Source organism: Oncorhynchus clarkii, chromosome 4 (genome assembly GCF_045791955.1).
Source record: "Oncorhynchus clarkii lewisi isolate Uvic-CL-2024 chromosome 4, UVic_Ocla_1.0, whole genome shotgun sequence".
Taxonomy (NCBI): Eukaryota; Metazoa; Chordata; class Actinopteri; order Salmoniformes; family Salmonidae; genus Oncorhynchus; species Oncorhynchus clarkii.
Window position 1 is genome coordinate 84,601,874 of NC_092150.1, and position 17,875 is coordinate 84,619,748.

The 17,875-nt window shown below is 48.3% G+C and overlaps 1 protein-coding gene across 1 annotated transcript; it reads left to right on the forward strand.

Annotated features, from left to right (window-relative positions):
• Window positions 1–378: 378 nt before the first annotated feature.
• LOC139407383 (SNW domain-containing protein 1-like) lies at window positions 379–17,550 on the forward strand. The gene is made up of 13 exons (XM_071151123.1): window positions 379–636; window positions 1,103–1,256; window positions 1,560–1,721; window positions 2,111–2,313; window positions 3,473–3,577; window positions 3,764–3,833; window positions 7,642–7,707; window positions 7,838–7,954; window positions 8,160–8,304; window positions 10,282–10,384; window positions 10,929–11,046; window positions 11,966–12,129; window positions 16,624–17,550. Exons 1-13 carry the CDS (start codon window positions 623–625, stop codon window positions 16,814–16,816), a joined length of 1,614 nt encoding a protein of 537 aa, XP_071007224.1. The 5' UTR covers window positions 379–622; the 3' UTR covers window positions 16,817–17,550.
• Window positions 17,551–17,875: the final 325 nt, after the last annotated feature.

Below are 17,875 nucleotides of genomic sequence, written 5' to 3' on the forward strand. Positions count from 1 at the left end.
TGAATGAGACAAGGCAGCATTTATCTTCTGGGTCATCAATGATTTCTGCCATTTCAATAGCATGTTTTTGACACTTTTGAGGCAGTGTACAAAGCTGAAGCACCCCCAGATCATCACCGATCCTCCACCAAATTTCACAGTGGGTGCGAGACCTGGAGAGGCCTACAAGCCACAGTGTCTCGCACCCACAGTGATATTTGGTGGAGGATCGGTGATGATCTGGGGGTGATTCAGCAAGGCTGGAATCGGGAAGATTTGTATTTGTGAAGGACACATGAATCAAGCCACGTACAAGGTTGTCCTGGAAGAAAACTTGCTTCCTTCTGCTCTGACAATGTCCCCCAACTCTGAGAATTGGTATTTCCAGCAGGGCAATGTTGCTAAATGACTAACATGTAAGAATGTCAATATTTTTTCATAGCCTTTTACTCGCCATTCTTTTTTCTAAGTAATTGTTTTATATATATCGTAAAAAAGTGAAATATGCAGGAGCATTCTCGACCTATCACCTCATATGCTAGAGGAAGTCACATGTAGCTGCAATCTAATATCGCGAGATTCTGAACATTGTGGCGTTACCTACGTATGACGTCAGTCTGTGCGAGCAAGGGGAGAGAAAAAAATGTCGCTTACGAGGTGAGTCGTGTGGCAAGGCCTTATTTATATTTTACTGAATGTACAGCACCTTTAAATAATAAAATGGCATGTTAAGACATTATGTAAAGTTACTTACGTCTTACCCCCATATTATTTTTATGAAATCGATGTTTTGGTCGTTAGCATATAGTTAGCTAGGCTAACTCCTGGCCTAGTTGGCTAGCTAGCAAGCTAACTTTAGCTAACTGCTCTCTGGTGGTTTCTTGTCTTGGGGATTAGCTAGCTAGGTATTTGGTTTATCGGGGCCAGGTTTATTAGAAAATGTACATTGGCGTTACTAGTTGCGAAGACAACCATGTGTTGTGTCTCAACTTTCAAACTAGCACATGCATCGTACGCAAACGTTAGATAGCTAGCTAGCCTTGTTTACAGTCGAGATACCTGAATTGCGTACATACAATTTAATAGCGAAAGAAGATTGACAACTTTGTTTGTCTGCCTGCAGCTTTCTACCTGCGCCGACCCAGCTGTCTCAGGACCAGTTGGAGTCAGAGGAGAGAGCCCGGGCACAGAGGTCCCACTCCACCGCCCTGGTCTCCTCCCGCAGAGAACCCCCTCCCTACGGCTACAGGAAGAGCTGGGTGCCACGCTCTCTGGAGGTACTGATATTTACGCCATACCTAGTTTAATGAATTCAATGAGGCTGCGATTAGCTATGAGTCGTCTTAAAAGGGACTCCATGTAAAGTGGAAGGGACAGTCGAAGCCTTACAAGAGTTTGCTATTGTTGGTGCTGTGTTAGATAGTACTCTGTCCAGAAAAAAAGAGGTAATGTGAGACTTTTTCTCGGTTTGTGTTTGGCTCCCCTGCGTTGTAGGACTTTGGAGATGGAGGTATATCTCCACACAGTCTCTGACTCTTAGTCTCTGTTTGTTTGACTCTCTGCCTTGTTTTGTGTTGTAGGACTTTGGAGATGGCGGTGCCTTCCCTGAGATCCACGTGGCCCAGTTCCCTCTGGAGATGGGCAGGAAGAAAAAGACATCCAATGCCCTGGCAGTTCAGGTGGATGCTGAGGGCAAGATCAAATACGATGCCATCGCCAGACAGGGACAGGGCAAGGACAAGGTAAGAATATGATGAAATATCCAGCTGGTCTGCTTGGTCAAGCTAGATTTACAATGCAGTTGGACGTACAATACATTCTCAGATGAGTCTGCGACATAAAGTAAGGTCTATTTTATTTGGATTTCTGCTGTGAGCCTCCATCGTTGTTGTCCTATAGTTACCAAGTAAATAAAGCTGTGTCTTGCCCAGATCATGTGGTTAAAATTAGTTTGTTTTTGTCACGCTGCTATGCTATGTGGCCAGGTCGCAGTTGTAAATGAGAACTTGTTTTCAACTGGCCTACCTGCTTAAATAAAAAATGAGGGGCCACCATTTGAATATATGCCCCCATAGAGAAGTAGAGTTCAGTTTATGTATGTTCCGCTGTCTCCTCTGTTTTCCCTGTGCAGGTGATCTTCAGTAAGTACACAGACCTGCTTCCTAAGGAAGTGCTGAACGATGATGCTCCTGAGCTGCAGAAGCCGGACGAGGAGGCTGTCAAAGAGCTGACGGAGAAGACCCGCGATGCTCTGATGAAGCAGGTCTCCCAGAAGATCGCTGCAGCCATGCCTGTGAGGGCAGCAGACAAACAGGCCCCTGCACAGTACATCAGGTATGGTTGTTCTCTGATGCACTATTAGTGGTCATTTTATTAGGTATGCACATCTAGTATTGGGTTGGACCCCCCTTTGCCTCCAGAACAACCTGGATTCTACAAGGAGTGGCGTTCAAATGTTGATCTGTTGCGATCAAGGGACCAGGAAAACATTCCCCACACCATTACACCGCCACACCATGGGGCGGCAGGTAGCCTAGTGGTTCGAGCGTTGGACTAGTAACTGAAAGGTTGCAAGATCGAATCCCCGAGCTGACAAGGTAAAAATCTGCCGTTCTGCCCCTGAACAAGGCATTTAACCCACGGTTCCTAGGTCATCATTGAAAATAAGAATTTGTTCTTAACTGACATGCCTAGTTAAATAACACCAAGCAGGATGGGGCCATGCTGCTTATTTCAAATCCTGACTGCCATCCGCATGACGCAACATGAACGGGCTTCGTCGAACCAGGCAATGTTTTTCCACTCCTCAGTTGTCCAGTGTTGGTGATCACGTGCCCACTGGAGCCTCTTCTTCTTGTTTTTAACTGATCGGAGTAGAACCCGGTGTGGGCGTCTGCTGCAATAGTCCATCTGTTACAAGGACCGATGAGTTGTGCTTTCCGAAATGCTGTTCTGCGCTCTACTGTTGTATTGCGCCGTTGTTTGTCTGTTTGTGGCCATTCTCCTTCGACCTCTCATCAACACGCTGTTTTTGAGCCACAGGCAAGCTACCAAGCTGCTGACTGGATGTTGTTTTTTTGTTTGTTGCACTGTTCTCTGTAAACCCTGCACACTGTCGTTAATGAAAAGCCCAGGATGCCGGCCGTTTCTAAGATAATGGATGTAGGGCTAACCATTTTTATGATTGGGGGGGGGGTAATAAACTGGCCACTAAAACTGTACCTAATAAACTGGCCACTAAGTGTATATGATACAATGATGTAAAAATGTGTATGTATTTCTGCCCTACAGAAGAGTATAATACAACATTTTTCAGACGCAATTTAGAAATCATCATTGTGGTCTGAACATTTGCGTACTTCCATGCAACATGTAGCCTAGGCCTACATGTGTACTGGACAGTCCCCGTGAAACCTATCATTTATTCAAAGTGTTTGTGTGGTTTATTGAAAGGGGCCTGTAGATGCTGATACCTTGTGTGTTATTCCACCAGGTACACTCCTTCCCAGCAGGGTGTGGCCTTCAACTCCGGGGCCAAACAGAGGGTCATCCGTATGGTGGAGATGCAGAAGGACCCCATGGAGCCCCCGCGCTTCAAGTCAGTACATTTACCTCATGGTCACTGACTAAATGCTTGCTAAACCCTTTAACTGACATGCTTGTCAGTATTATTATCTTGCTGGGGTAACTCGAGTCATGCATATCCTTAAACAAAAACGGATGCAGACTAGATGCCCCACCCCCTTTATTGTGTTAACTAAAATGACATGTTTGATTGTTTCAGGATCAACAAGAAGATTCCTCGTGGTCCTCCCTCTCCTCCTGCACCAGTCATGCACTCTCCCAGCAGAAAGGTACTGTTGGGGTTCAGACAAGGGGTGTGACGTTTGAACGAATTTGGAATCGTTAACGTTTCGAAAAAATAATCCCTAACTGAAAACCTTTTTTTTTAATTTAGATTAAAATCCTAGTGCAGTTATCACCAAACTGTCACTAACAGGTCCTGGTCATTGTAAAGGCACAACATTTTAAATGTAACAAATATATAACACAGAAATACTACAGGTAGGCAATATGCATCTTTCAAATGATTTGCCACGGCTCTAAAGCGCCCCACGCGTCATCGTCGTTAACAACAGGTGTAAAAATGGCAGATGGGGAGACAAAGAAGAGAAGACCTCTATGGCAATACTTTGAGAAGGTGATCAAATGCAAACTTTGCAAAGTGGAATTGAGCTACAGTGGCAGAACAGGTGCTGAAGGGGAGGCAGCGTGAGCCCAACCCGTTGCTGGAAGGGAGGCAGCGTGAGACCCAACCCGTTGCTGGCAGAACAGGTGCTGAAGGGGAGGCAGCGTGAGACCCAACCCGTTGCTGGCAGAACATGTGCTGAAGGGGAGGCAGCGTGAGACCCAACCCGTTGCTGGCAGAACAGGTGCTGAAGGGGAGGCAGCGTGAGACCCAACCCGTTGCTGGCAGAACAGGTGCTGAAGGGGAGGCAGCGTGGGACGCAACCCGTTGCTGGAAGGGAGGCAGCGTGAGACCCAACCCGTTGCTGGAAGGGAGGCAGCGTGAGACCCAACCCGTTGCTGGAAGGGAGGCAGCGTGAGACCCAACCCGTTGCTGGAAGGGAGGCAGCGTGAGACCCAACCCGTTGCTGGAAGGGAGGCAGCGTGAGACCCAACCCGTTGCTGGAAGGGAGGCAGCGTGAGACCCAACCCGTTGCTGGAAGGGAGGCAGCGTGAGACTCAACCCGTTGCTGGAAGGGAGGCAGCGTGAGACCCAACCCGTTGCTGGCAGAACAGGTGCTGAAGGGGAGGCAGCGTGAGACCCAACCCGTTGCTGGCAGAACAGGTGCTGAACGGGAGGCAGCGTTAGACCCAACCCGTTGCTGGCAGAACAGGTGCTGAAGGGGAGGCAGCGTGAGACCCAACCCGTTGCTGGAAGGGAGGCAGCGTGAGACCCAACCCGTTGCTGGCAGAACAGGTGCTGGAAGGGAGGCAGTGTGAGACCCAACCCGTTGCTGAAAGGGAGGCAGCGTGAGACCCAACCCGTTGCTGGCAGAACAGGTGCTGAACGGGAGGCAGCGTGAGACCCAACCCGTTGCTGGCAGAACAGGTGCTGAAGGGGAGGCAGCGTGAGACCCAACCCGTTGGTGGCAGAACAGGTGCTGAACGGGAGGCAGCGTGAGACCCAACCCGTTGCTGGCAGAACAGGTGCTGAAAGCGAGGCAGCGTGAGACCCAACCCGTTGCTGGCAGAACAGGTGCTGAAGGGGAGGCAGCGTGAGACCCAACCCGTTGCTGGCAGAACAGGTGCTGAAGGGGAGGCAGCGTGAGACCCAACCCGTTGCTGGAAGGGAGGCAGCGTGAGACCCAACCCGTTGCTGGAAGGCAGGCAGCGTGAGACCCAACCCGTTGCTGGCAGAACAGGTGCTGGAAGGGAGGCAGCGTGAGACCCAACCCGTTGCTGGCAGAACAGGTGCTGAAGGGGAGGCAGCGTGAGACCCAACCCGTTGCTGGCAGAACAGGTGCTGGAAGGGAGGCAGCGTGAGACCCAACCCGTTGCTGGCAGCAGGGCGATGAGGGGCGGAGTGAGAATCACAGCACTGATTACAGATATGACTGCAGTTGATATGCAGGCATTGTCAGTGGTTGAGGATGTAGGCTTCAATACCCTGATGGTATACTTAGAGCCAGACTACAAGATGCCATGTTGAAAACCATGACTGCTCTGCAAGTACAAAGCGCTAACTCTCAAACAACATACGTGGCAACAGATTAACAACCCCAGCAGTAATGCCATTGTTACTGAGTGGGTGGTGGACAGCAGTAATACCATCGTTACTGAGTGGGTGGTGGACAGCAGTAATACCATCGTTACTGAGTGGGTGGTGGACAGCAGTAATACCATTGTTACTGAGTGGGTGGTGGACAGCAGTAATACCATCGTTACTGAGTGGGTGGTGGACAGCAGTAATACCATCGTTACTGAGTGGGTGGTGGACAGCAGTAATACCATCGTTACTGAGTGGGTGGTGGACAGCAGTAATACCATCGTTACTGAGTGGGTGGTGGAAAGCAGTAATACCATCGTTACTGACTGGGTGGTGGAAAGCAGTAATACCATCGTTACTGAGTGGGTGGTGGACAGCAGTAATACCATCGTTACTGAGTGGGTGGTGGACAGCAGTAATACCATCGTTACTGAGTGGGTGGTGGACAGCAGTAATACCATCGTTACTGAGTGGGTGGTGGAGAGCAGTAATACCATCGTTACTGAGTGGGTGGTGGACAGCAGTAATACCATTGTTACTGAGTGGGTGGTGGACAGCAGTAATGCCATTGTTACTGAGTGGGTGGTGGAGAGCAGTAATACCATTGTTACTGAGTGGGTGGAGAGCAGTAATACCATCGTTACTGAGTGGGTGGTGGACAGCAGTAATACCATCGTTACTGAGTGGGTGGAGAGCATTAATACCATCGTTACTGAGTGGGTGGTGGACAGCAGTAATACCATCGTTACTGAGTTCGTGGAGAGCATTAATACCATCGTTATTGAGTGGGTGGTGGACAGCAGTAATACCATCATTACTGAGTGGGTGGTGGACAGCAGTAATACCATCGTTACTGAGTGGGTGGTGGACAGCAGTAATACCATCGTTACTGAGTGGGTGGTGGACAGCAGTAATACCATCGTTACTGAGTGGGTGGTGGACAGCAGTAATACCATCGTTACTGAGTGGGTGGTGGACAGCAGTAATACCATCGTTACTGAGTGGGTGGTGGACAGCAGTAATACCATCGTTACTGAGTGGGTGGTGAACAGCAGTAATACCATCGTTACTGAGTGGGTGGGGGGACAGTGGTAAGGTGGGTGCTGTCTAGCTGGTTGGTTACCATGACTTCTGTACGTTGAACTGAGTACCGCCTAGCGGTTATATATCTGAATTGTGAATTCACGTCATTTTATGAAGATAATAAAAATAAATTGAATGAGAGAGCAAAGGGGCAGTTTAAATGTTTGTTTAAAAAAAAAAATGAAATTATTGTCCCTCGTTCAGACCATAGGGGTTCAGACAGATACATGCATCTCAAGGTTTAGGCAAAGTTAGTACAGTTCTGTTTTGAGCACTTTAATTCTGTTTTAAAAGCATCGGGTCAGTTGAATACATCACTGTGACTTTCTCCCTCTAGCTGTGTAAATGGGTTAATCTGGAACCTCCTCCCTCTAGCTGTGTAAATGGGTTAATCTGGAACCTTCTCCCTCTAGCTGTGTAAATGGGTTAATCTGGAACCTTCTCCCTCTAGCTGTGTAAATGGGTTAATCTGGAACCTTCTCCCTCTAGCTGTGTAAATGGGTTAATCTGGAACCTCCTCCCTCTAGCTGTGTAAATGGGTTAATCTGGAACCCTCTCCCTCTAGCTGTGTAAATGGGTTAATCTGGAACCTTCTCCCTCTAGCTGTGTAAATGGGTTAATCTGGAACCTTCTCCCTCTAGCTGTGTAAATGGGTTAATCTGGAACCTCCTCCCTCTAGCTGTGTAAATGGGTTCATCTGGAACCTCCTCCCTCTAGCTGTGTAAATGGGTTCATCTGGAACCTTCTCCCTCTAGCTGTGTAAATGTTGGACAAAGACGTGACGTGTTTTCTCTGTGTCCTTTCAGATGACTGTCAAGGAGCAACAGGAGTGGAAGATTCCCCCCTGTATTTCAAACTGGAAGAACGCAAAGGTACTGACCCTACCTCTGCTCCCTCCCTCTGGAGGCACTGGTGAATTCATGAGACATTTATCTTTGTTTGGGGCCCAGAGCGATAACGTTGGAAGCCCATCTCCTTGCGTTCTGTGATTGGTCTCCCTAGGGTTACACCATCCCACTGGACAAGCGTCTGGCTGCGGATGGTAGAGGACTGCAGACCGTTCACATCAACGAGAACTTTGCCAAACTGGCCGAGGCGCTCTACATTGCTGACAGAAAGGTAAACAGTCTGTGGGTTTGGATCTTGGTGTTCGTCCTGTGCCGTAACAACTTTTCAGAGCCTCTCTGAAATAATGTTTTGGTTGTGAATGGTCTTCTTTTTGTCCATTTCAAATCCAACTACAGTTCTGTGTAATATGGATTTCCGAGTGATTCTGTCGCCATGAAAATCCTATTCTGTGTTCTCTCTTTGTTGTTGTGTTTAGGCCAGAGAGGCTGTGGAAATGAGAGCCCAGGTGGAGAAGAAGATGGCCCAGAAAGAGAAGGAGAAGAAGGAGGAGAAGCTCAGAGAGCTGGCTCAGATGGCCCGAGACCGCAGGGCAGGGATCAAAGGTCACGGAGGGGACAAAGGTCAGTTCACCACCCTCTTCCTGCTTTAATTCTACCCTAACCACAGATCTAGGATCAGATCATGTGTTTATGATTTCATGTTTTCCTGTACAAGGACTGTAAAGAGTTGCAAAGTATCAAAGTTTTGGTTATCATGGTCACAAATCCCTAATAAGTACATTTGAAATGAAATATACTGACAGTGTTTAACCAAATGCAGCATTTAGAAACACTGAGTCTTGACCAAGTAGCTCTGTGCATGCAGAGGGAGGACTAGACTCAGCTGTCGTTTATGAGTGAGCATCCTGGTAACCCCCTTGCTCCCTCTCTCCCCTGCACTGTCCCACTCTCATTCCCTGTTTCTTCTCCCTCTCTCCTCCTGGTACTGTCCCACTCTCTCATTCCCTGTTTCTTCTCCCTCTCTCCTCCTGGTACTGTCCCACTCTCTCATTCCCTGTTTCTTCTCCCTCTCTCCTCCTGCACTGTCCCACTCTCTCATTCCCTGTTTCTTCTCTCTCTCCTCCTGCACTGTCCCACTCTCTCGTTCCCTGTTTCTTCTCCATCTCTCCTCCTGGTACTGTCCCACTCTCTCATTCCCTGTTTCTTCTCCCTCTCTCCTCCTGCACTGTCCCACTCTCTCATTCCCTGTTTCTTCTCCCTCTCTCCTCCTGCACTGTCCCACTCTCTCATTCCCTGTTTCTTCTCTCTCTCCTCCTGCACTGTCCCACTCTCTCATTCCCTGTTTCTTCTCCCTCTCTCCTCCTGGTACTGTCCCACTCTCTCATTCCCTGTTTCTTCTCCCTCTCTCCTCCTGGTACTGTCCCACTCTCTCATTCCCTGTTTCTTCTCCCTCTCTCCTCCTGGTACTGTCCCACTCTCTCATTCCCTGTTTCTTCTCCCTCTCTCCTCCTGCACTGTCCCACTCTCTCATTCCCTGTTTCTTCTCTCTCTCCTCCTGCACTGTCCCACTCTCTCGTTCCCTGTTTCTTCTCCATCTCTCCTCCTGGTACTGTCCCACTCTCTCATTCCCTGTTTCTTCTCCCTCTCTCCTCCTGTACTGTCCCGCTCTCTCATTCCCTGTTTCTTCTCCCTCTCTCCTCCTGTACTGTCCCGCTCTCTCATTCCCTGTTTCTTCTCCTTCTCTCCTCCTGCACTGTCCCGCTCTCTCATTCCCTGTTTCTTCTCCCTCTCTCCTCCTGTACTGTCCCGCTCTCTCATTCCCTGTTTCTTCTCCCTCTCTCCTCCTGCACTGTCCCACTCTCTCATTCCCTGTTTCTTCTCCCTCTCTCCTCCTGCACTGTCCCACTCTCTCATTCCCTGTTTCTTCTCCCTCTCTCCTCCTGCACTGTCCCACTCTCTCATTCCCTGTTTCTTCTCCCTCTCTCCTCCTGCACTGTCCCACTCTCTCATTCCCTGTTTCTTCTCCCTCTCTCCTCCTGCACTGTCCCACTCTCTCATTCCCTGTTTCTTCTCCCTCTCTCCTCCTGCACTGTCCCACTCTCTCATTCCCTGTTTCTTCTCCCTCTCTCCTCCTGCACTGTCCCACTCTCTCATTCCCTGTTTCTTCTCCCTCTCTCCTCCTGCACTGTCCCACTCTCTCATTCCCTGTTTCTTCTCCCTCTCCTCCTGGTACTGTCCCACTCTCTCATTCCCTGTTTCTTCTCCATCTCTCCTCCTGCACTTTCCCACTCTCTCATTCCCTGTTTCTTCTCCTTCTCTCATTCCCTGTTTCTTCTCCCTCTCTCCTCCTGCACTGTCCCACTCTCTCATTCCCTGTTTCTTCTCCCTCTCTCCTCCTGCACTGTCCCACTCTCTCATTCCCTGTTTCTTCTCCATCTCTCCTCCTGGTACTGTCCCACTCTCTCATTCCCTGTTTCTTCTCCTTCTCTCATTCCCTGTTTCTTCTCCTTCTCTCCCTCTGCACTGTCCCACTCTCTCCATCCCCTGTTCCTTATCCATCTGTATTTCTCCCTCCTCCCTCCGTTTTTCCTGTGGCAGGTGGAGAGGACGGTGAGGCCAGAGAGCGTGACGAGATCCGTCATGACAGGAGGAAAGAGAGACAGCACGACAGGAACATCTCCAGAGCTGCCCCTGATAAGAGGTACAATCATTTTTAACAACGCAACACACAAACATACACACACCATTACATACACACACCATTACTCCAGTCACACACCATTACATACACACACCATTGCTCCAGTCACGCACCCGACACAATGACTTTACACACACACAGCGGAATCATTCATGGTGTGTAAGAAACGTTGAATGAATGCAGCTCACCACAGCAGCACCCAGCCCTGACCCCTTGTCTGTCTGCTACGACTGCAGGGAGACGACGAGGGGGGTGGGGGGGAGACACCAACAGCGACTACTTAACCTTGCCGGCGCGTCTGCTGGACGTGATAATCTGCAGATTTGTAGAGATTGGGGATGATGAAGTTATGGCACCGTAATGTGCCCTGGTGTTATAGTGAGTGTGGTTTGGAGCAGAGACTAATTCCACACAAAGCTACAGAGGTTGGGTGCGCTAGGTTTTTAGCTCGCAGGCTACCTTCCATTGTAGTACTTTTAAATGAATGTCTCCTGTTGTCTGTCTCCTTCTTCCTCAACTGTCTCTGGTGTGTTTCCATCGTCAGGTCGAAGCTGCAGAGAGACCAGGACAGAGATGTCAGTGAGCTGATCGCTCTGGGCCAGCCCAACCCTAGAGCCTCCAGCGAGGCTCAGTACGACCAGAGACTGTTTAACCAGAGCAAGGTGAGATGGAGCGCACACACACACTAGTGATGCGCAGGTTGACCCATAACCTGCCGTCCCCATGGTTATATCCACAGGCGGGTGGGGTTAGGGTCCTGAAATATTGTATGGCTGAAGGAAGGTAGAATGAAGACAAAACAATACCGTAACAAATTCATTCATCTATAATTATTGTGCAATTTATATCTATAGGCTACATTGAGGTTTTTCTTTCATTATTTTAGTCTGTCTGGTGTTAGTGTGTAATCCTAGGCTTTAGGGCCTAACTGGACTTGTGCCAAATACGCACAAATGCTTTTGGGAACGAGCAGAAAAAGCTTTAGTCGAACCACAAGGGGGGGGGGGGGGGGGGGGAACAATATTTGAGTTTTAAGTTTTATTCAATAAGAGGAAACTGAAATGGAGAGTTGAAAATAAAGAGAAGAGAGGTGCAGAAAAGTCATGTCTGTGAAACATTAGGTGAAGTGGTAACACAGGATGATGGCAGTGCTGGCTATGTTATAACTAGGTTATGTGTGATGATTGTGAGGCGCTATACAAATTGGACAGTCACCAGATGGGCACTTCAAACAGGCCCATGACACATCAAGAGAACTGTAGCCTACTGTTCAGATGGGTTGAATGGAAACTGAAAACTGGACACTGACTGTAGCTCTGTAAACTCTCACATAGCCTCAACATCAACTCCTGCTGAATTAAGCATTTCATGCAGTAAAATGATACACCAAATGTGGGCTACAGTTTGACTGGGGAACAGGATGGAGAAATATGATTTACTTCTTGAGAAAAAGTGGATGTGCAGTTAGGGACCGTCTGTAAAAGCTGACCGTCTGTTTTCACTGGTTTTTATTTCCTAACTAATTTAGTTTGGACACTTTGCACAGAAAATCTTACACGCTTTTTTTTTTACCCTTCCCAGGGTATGGACAGTGGTTTTGCAGGTGGGGAGGATGAGATGTACAACGTGTATGACCAGCCGTTCAGGAGAGGCAGCGATATGGCCCAGAACATCTACAGGCCCACCAAGAGCTCTGACAAGGACATGTATGGAGACGACCTGGACACACTCATGCAGAGCAGCAAGTACGCAAGGCCATCTGTTATGTTACCCCTCTGTATTTATGATATACTGTTAGATATAATATATTTTATTTATTTATTTATTTAACTAGGCAAGTCAGTTGAGGACAAATTCTTATTTTCAATAATGACGGCCTAGGAACTGTGGGTTAACTGCCTGTTCAGGGGCAGAACGACAGATTTGTACCATGTCAACCTTCCGGTTACTAGTCCAACGCTCTAACCACTAGGCTACCCTGCCGCCATATACACACACACACACGTACAAGGACATGTCTTGAAATGACTGGGACATCTAGCTGGGCGATATGGACAAAAATCCATATCGCGGTAAATGACCTGAATTGATAAGTTCAACATTTAGGTTTTATTAGGCACCAGTGGTGACAGCTAGTGTTACTGGAGTCCAACACCATAACCTAACAGACATTACAGACTAAATACAATTACTTACAATTAAAAACATGAACATGTAGTGTGTTTTTGCATCTATCAGTTCCACATACACATCAGTACAGACACACAACAAGTAGACCACACAACGAGTAGGTCACACTTCACTACAGACACACACCAAGTAGATCACATGTCAGTACAGACACACAATGAGTAGGTCACACGTCAGTACAGACACACAACCAGTGGGTCACATGGGGGAGAGGAATTGTGCCGTGGGGTGTTGCTTTATTTGTTTTTTAAACCAGGTTTGCTGTTCATTTGCGCTACATAAGATGGACTCATGGCTCTGTGTAACACTGTATGTTTCCTTGAATTTGTTCTGGACCTGGGGACTGGTGGTGGCATGTCTGGTGGGCTGTGTGTGTGTCAGCGCTGTTGACTAATGCAAACCATTTGGAATTTCCAACACACTAATGTTTCTTATTCAAACAAGTCATGCAGTCGGTCTCTTCTCAACTCCGAACCAAGAGAGTCGGTCTCTTCTCAACTCCGAACCAAGAGAGCCGGTCTCTTCTCAACTCCGAACCAAGAGAGTCGGTCTCTTCTCAACTCCGAACCAAGAGAGTCGGTCTCTTCTCAACTCCGAACCAAGAGAGTCGGTCTCTTCTCAACTCCGAGCCAAGAGAGTCGGTCTCTTCTCAACTCCGAACCAAGAGAGTCGGTCTCTTCTCAACTCCGAACCAAGAGAGTCGGTCTCTTCTCAACTCCGAACCAAGAGAGTCGGTCTCTTCTCAACTCCGAACCAAGAGAGTCGGTCTCTTCTCAACTCCGAACCAAGAGAGTCGGTCTCTTCTCAACTCCGAACCAAGAGAGTCGGTCTCTTCTCAACTCCGAACCAAGAGAGTCGGTCTCTTCTCAACTCCGAACCAAGAGAGTCGGTCTCTTCTCAACTCCGAGCCAAGAGAGTCGGTCTCTTCTCAACTCCGAACCAAGAGAGTCGGTCTCTTCTCAACTCCGAACCAAGAGAGTCGGTCTCTTCTCAACTCCGAACCAAGAGAGTCGGTCTCTTCTCAACTCCGAGCCAAGAGAGTCGGTCTCTTCTCAACTCCGAGCCAAGAGAGTCGGTCTCTTCTCAACTCCGAACCAAGAGAGTCGGTCTCTTCTCAACTCCGAGCCAAGAGAGTCGGTCTCTTCTCAACTCCGAACCAAGAGAGTCGGTCTCTTCTCAACTCCGAGCCAAGAGAGTCGGTCTCTTCTCAACTCCGAGCCAAGAGAGTCGGTCTCTTCTCAACTCCGAACCAAGAGAGTCGGTCTCTTCTCAACTCCGAGCCAAGAGAGTCGGTCTCTTCTCAACTCCGAGCCAAGAGAGTCGGTCTCTTCTCAACTCCGAACCAAGAGAGTCGGTCTCTTCTCAACTCCGAGCCAAGAGAGTCGGTCTCTTCTCAACTCCGAACCAAGAGAGTCGGTCTCTTCTCAACTCCGAACCAAGAGAGTCGGTCTCTTCTCAACTCCGAGCCAAGAGAGTCGGTCTCTTCTCAACTCCGAACCAAGAGAGTCGGTCTCTTCTCAACTCCGAACCAAGAGAGTCGGTCTCTTCTCAACTCCGAACCAAGAGAGTCGGTCTCTTCTCAACTCCGAACCAAGAGAGTCGGTCTCTTCTCAACTCCGAACCAAGAGAGTCGGTCTCTTCTCAACTCCGAGCCAAGAGAGTCGGTCTCTTCTCAACTCCGAACCAAGAGAGTCGGTCTCTTCTCAACTCCGAGCCAAGAGAGTCGGTCTCTTCTCAACTCCGAGCCAAGAGAGTCGGTCTCTTCTCAACTCCGAGCCAAGAGAGTCGGTCTCTTCTCAACTCCGAGCCAAGAGAGTCGGTCTCTTCTCAACTCCGAACCAAGAGAGTCGGTCTCTTCTCAACTCCGAGCCAAGAGAGTCGGTCTCTTCTCAACTCCGAGCCAAGAGAGTCGGTCTCTTCTCAACTCCGAGCCAAGAGAGTCGGTCTCTTCTCAACTCCGAGCCAAGAGAGTCGGTCTCTTCTCAACTCCGAACCAAGAGAGTCGGTCTCTTCTCAACTCCGAACCAAGAGAGTCGGTCTCTTCTCAACTCCGAACCAAGAGAGTCGGTCTCTTCTCAACTCCGAGCCAAGAGAGTCGGTCTCTTCTCAACTCCGAGCCAAGAGAGTCGGTCTCTTCTCAACTCCGAGCCAAGAGAGTCGGTCTCTTCTCAACTCCGAACCAAGAGAGTCGGTCTCTTCTCAACTCCGAACCAAGAGAGTCGGTCTCTTCTCAACTCCGAACCAAGAGAGTCGGTCTCTTCTCAACTCCGAGCCAAGAGAGTCGGTCTCTTCTCAACTCCGAGCCAAGAGAGTCGGTCTCTTCTCAACTCCGAGCCAAGAGAGTCGGTCTCTTCTCAACTCCGAGCCAAGAGAGTCGGTCTCTTCTCAACTCCGAGCCAAGAGAGTCGGTCTCTTCTCAACTCCGAGCCAAGAGAGTCGGTCTCTTCTCAACTCCGAGCCAAGAGAGTCGGTCTCTTCTCAACTCCGAACCAAGAGAGTCGGTCTCTTTTCAACTCCGAGCCAAGAGAGTCGGTCTCTTCTCAACTCCGAACCAAGAGAGTCGGTCTCTTTTCAACTCCGAACCAAGAGAGTCGGTCTCTTTTCAACTCCGAACCAAGAGAGTCGGTCTCTTTTCAACTCCGAACCAAGAGAGTCGGTCTCTTTTCAACTCCGAACCAAGAGAGTCGGTCTCTTTTCAACTCCGAGCCAAGAGAGTCGGTCTCTTCTCAACTCCGAGCCAAGAGAGTCGGTCTCTTTTCAACTCCGAGCCAAGAGAGTCGGTCTCTTTTCAACTCCGAGCCAAGAGAGTCGGTCTCTTTTCAACTCCGAGCCAAGAGAGTCGGTCTCTTCTCAACTCCGAGCCAAGAGAGTCGGTCTCTTTTCAACTCCGAACCAAGAGAGTCGGTCTCTTTTCAACTCCGAGCCAAGAGAGTCGGTCTCTTCTCAACTCCGAGCCAAGAGAGTCGGTCTCTTTTCAACTCCGAACCAAGAGAGTCGGTCTCTTTTCAACTCCGAACCAAGAGAGTCGGTCTCTTCTCAACTCCGAACCAAGAGAGTCGGTCTCTTCTCAACTCCGAACCAAGAGAGTCGGTCTCTTCTCAACTCCGAACCAAGAGAGTCGGTCTCTTCTCAACTCCGAACCAAGAGAGTCGGTCTCTTCTCAACTCCGAACCAAGAGAGTCGGTCTCTTCTCAACTCCGAACCAAGAGAGTCGGTCTCTTCTCAACTCCGAACCAAGAGAGTCGGTCTCTTCTCAACTCCGAACCAAGAGAGACTGGCTGCATAGTATTTCTATCAGCCCTCTGGTTACAATGAAGAGCAAGACGTGTCGGGGAAGGTGCTGCTTCCTCTCTGGGAGAGACGTATGGAGAGAGACACAGTCCACTGCTGATAGATATAAACACACTGCCAGAACGCTCCAGTCTGTAGGTACTATAGTGATCTTTCCCTAAGTGGGGTGTGCAGTTCTTACCAGAGGTCGACCGTATAGTGTGTATACCAGAGCAGAATGTCTGTACTTCATCTGCACCATCCCTACCCTGATGTCCACAGCGTCTCCTCAGACAGTCTACCATAGTTTCACTGGCTGCTTTATGTGATTGGTTTCTTTACTGGGCTACAGATAACAGGTCACTTTTAACATGGTGGAATGTGATACGAGCTATAGGTTGATAAACCCTATGGAACAGTCTATCAGTGGTAAATTCAACCTGCCCTTATTATGTTTGAAATGTGGAGACAGTAGACCTTTGAAAGTTAAATGGAAATCACTTCAAAGGATGAATTGTTTAATGCATTTATTTACTCAGCACTGCACTTCATATGGGTCATACCAAGTCCTCTGTACTTACCAGAATTCAACAACCAACCATGTTTGAGGAATGTTTTTGAGTGAACACTATCTATTTCCAAATGATTCAACTTCCCTTACCTCTGTCCCCTCCCGTCTACACCCCAGGGTTGTAGGGAACTAAAGGAACTTATAATCCTTCTCGACGAGAGCACAATTTTTTGCCCAGCACTAATGCAACTGATTCCTCCCCTTCCAGGTTTGTTCCGGACCGTGAGTTCTCTGGTACGGACCACGGTCCTCGTCGTGACGGCCCTGTCCAGTTTGAGGAGGATCCGTTCGGTCTGGACAAGTTTTTAGAGGAGGCGAAGCAACACGGCGGCTCCAAGAGACCCTCCACCAGTAGAGGCTCCAAGGACTACGACCACGACAAGAAACGCAGGAAGGAGTGAGAGGACGGAGCAAGAGACCCAGTCTGGTGGCATGGGAGGGTAGCGTTCAGTAGGCACAAAAATGGCTGCGACTGTTTTTGAAACAAGTTTCCACCTGAGACGACAAGTCTGATAATGGGGTAGCGTTCATTTGGCACAAAATCTCCAAAAACATTTGAAAAGTACGAGTTGCCGTTTTAGCGTGTTTTAGTTAATTTTCCTTTGTTTCTAACTTTGACAGTGTTCTGCTTTTGTGCCCACTTAATGCGACCCAGGGTTTTTTTGGGGGGGGGTGGGGGGGGTCGGGGCCTTGGCTGGGACAGTACAGATATCCGTTTGTCTTGTCTGTTTGGCTGAAACCCCAAGGAACTAGCAGGGATTGTTCTTCACATCTATGTTGATGATGACCTCTTTTTTTCTATTTTCTTTACACCATCCCTTTACATGGAACAGAGTCTCGCCTGCGAAGTGTTTTTAAAGTAAAGCCCCCATAGTTGTATTAAGCAATGTTATTATGACTTGTTTTGTTAAATTATCTTTGATCTAGCAGCATTCCTGTGCTTTGAGTTTGAATTCCGATCTTAAGTGATCTAGTCTATTGTATCTTGATAATATTGACACAAACTCTGTTACGGCTGGAATAGTGTAACCCTACTCTGTTAACACTGAATACACTTCAACTAGTGGATTGAAAGTGTCTCGTATTTTTTTTTTTTTAGGTTTGTGCTAATAAACATAAAACCAGTGTGATTCTACAGTGCTATCCAATTTTATGTGTCACATGCTTTGTTAAAGCACAGGTGTAGGTAGACTAACAGTGAAAATGCTTACTTTCAGACCCTTCTCAACAATGTAGAGAGAAATATTTAAAGATTTAATAACACAATGAATAAATACACAGGGTACCAGTACTGAGTCAATGTGCAGAGGTACGAGGTAATGGAGGTAGATGCAGTGCCTTCAAAAATATTCATCCCCCTTGTCATTTTTCCTATTTTGATGCATTACAACCTAATTTAAACAGATTTTTATTTGGATTTCATGTAATGGACATACACAAAATAGTCAAAATGGGTGAAG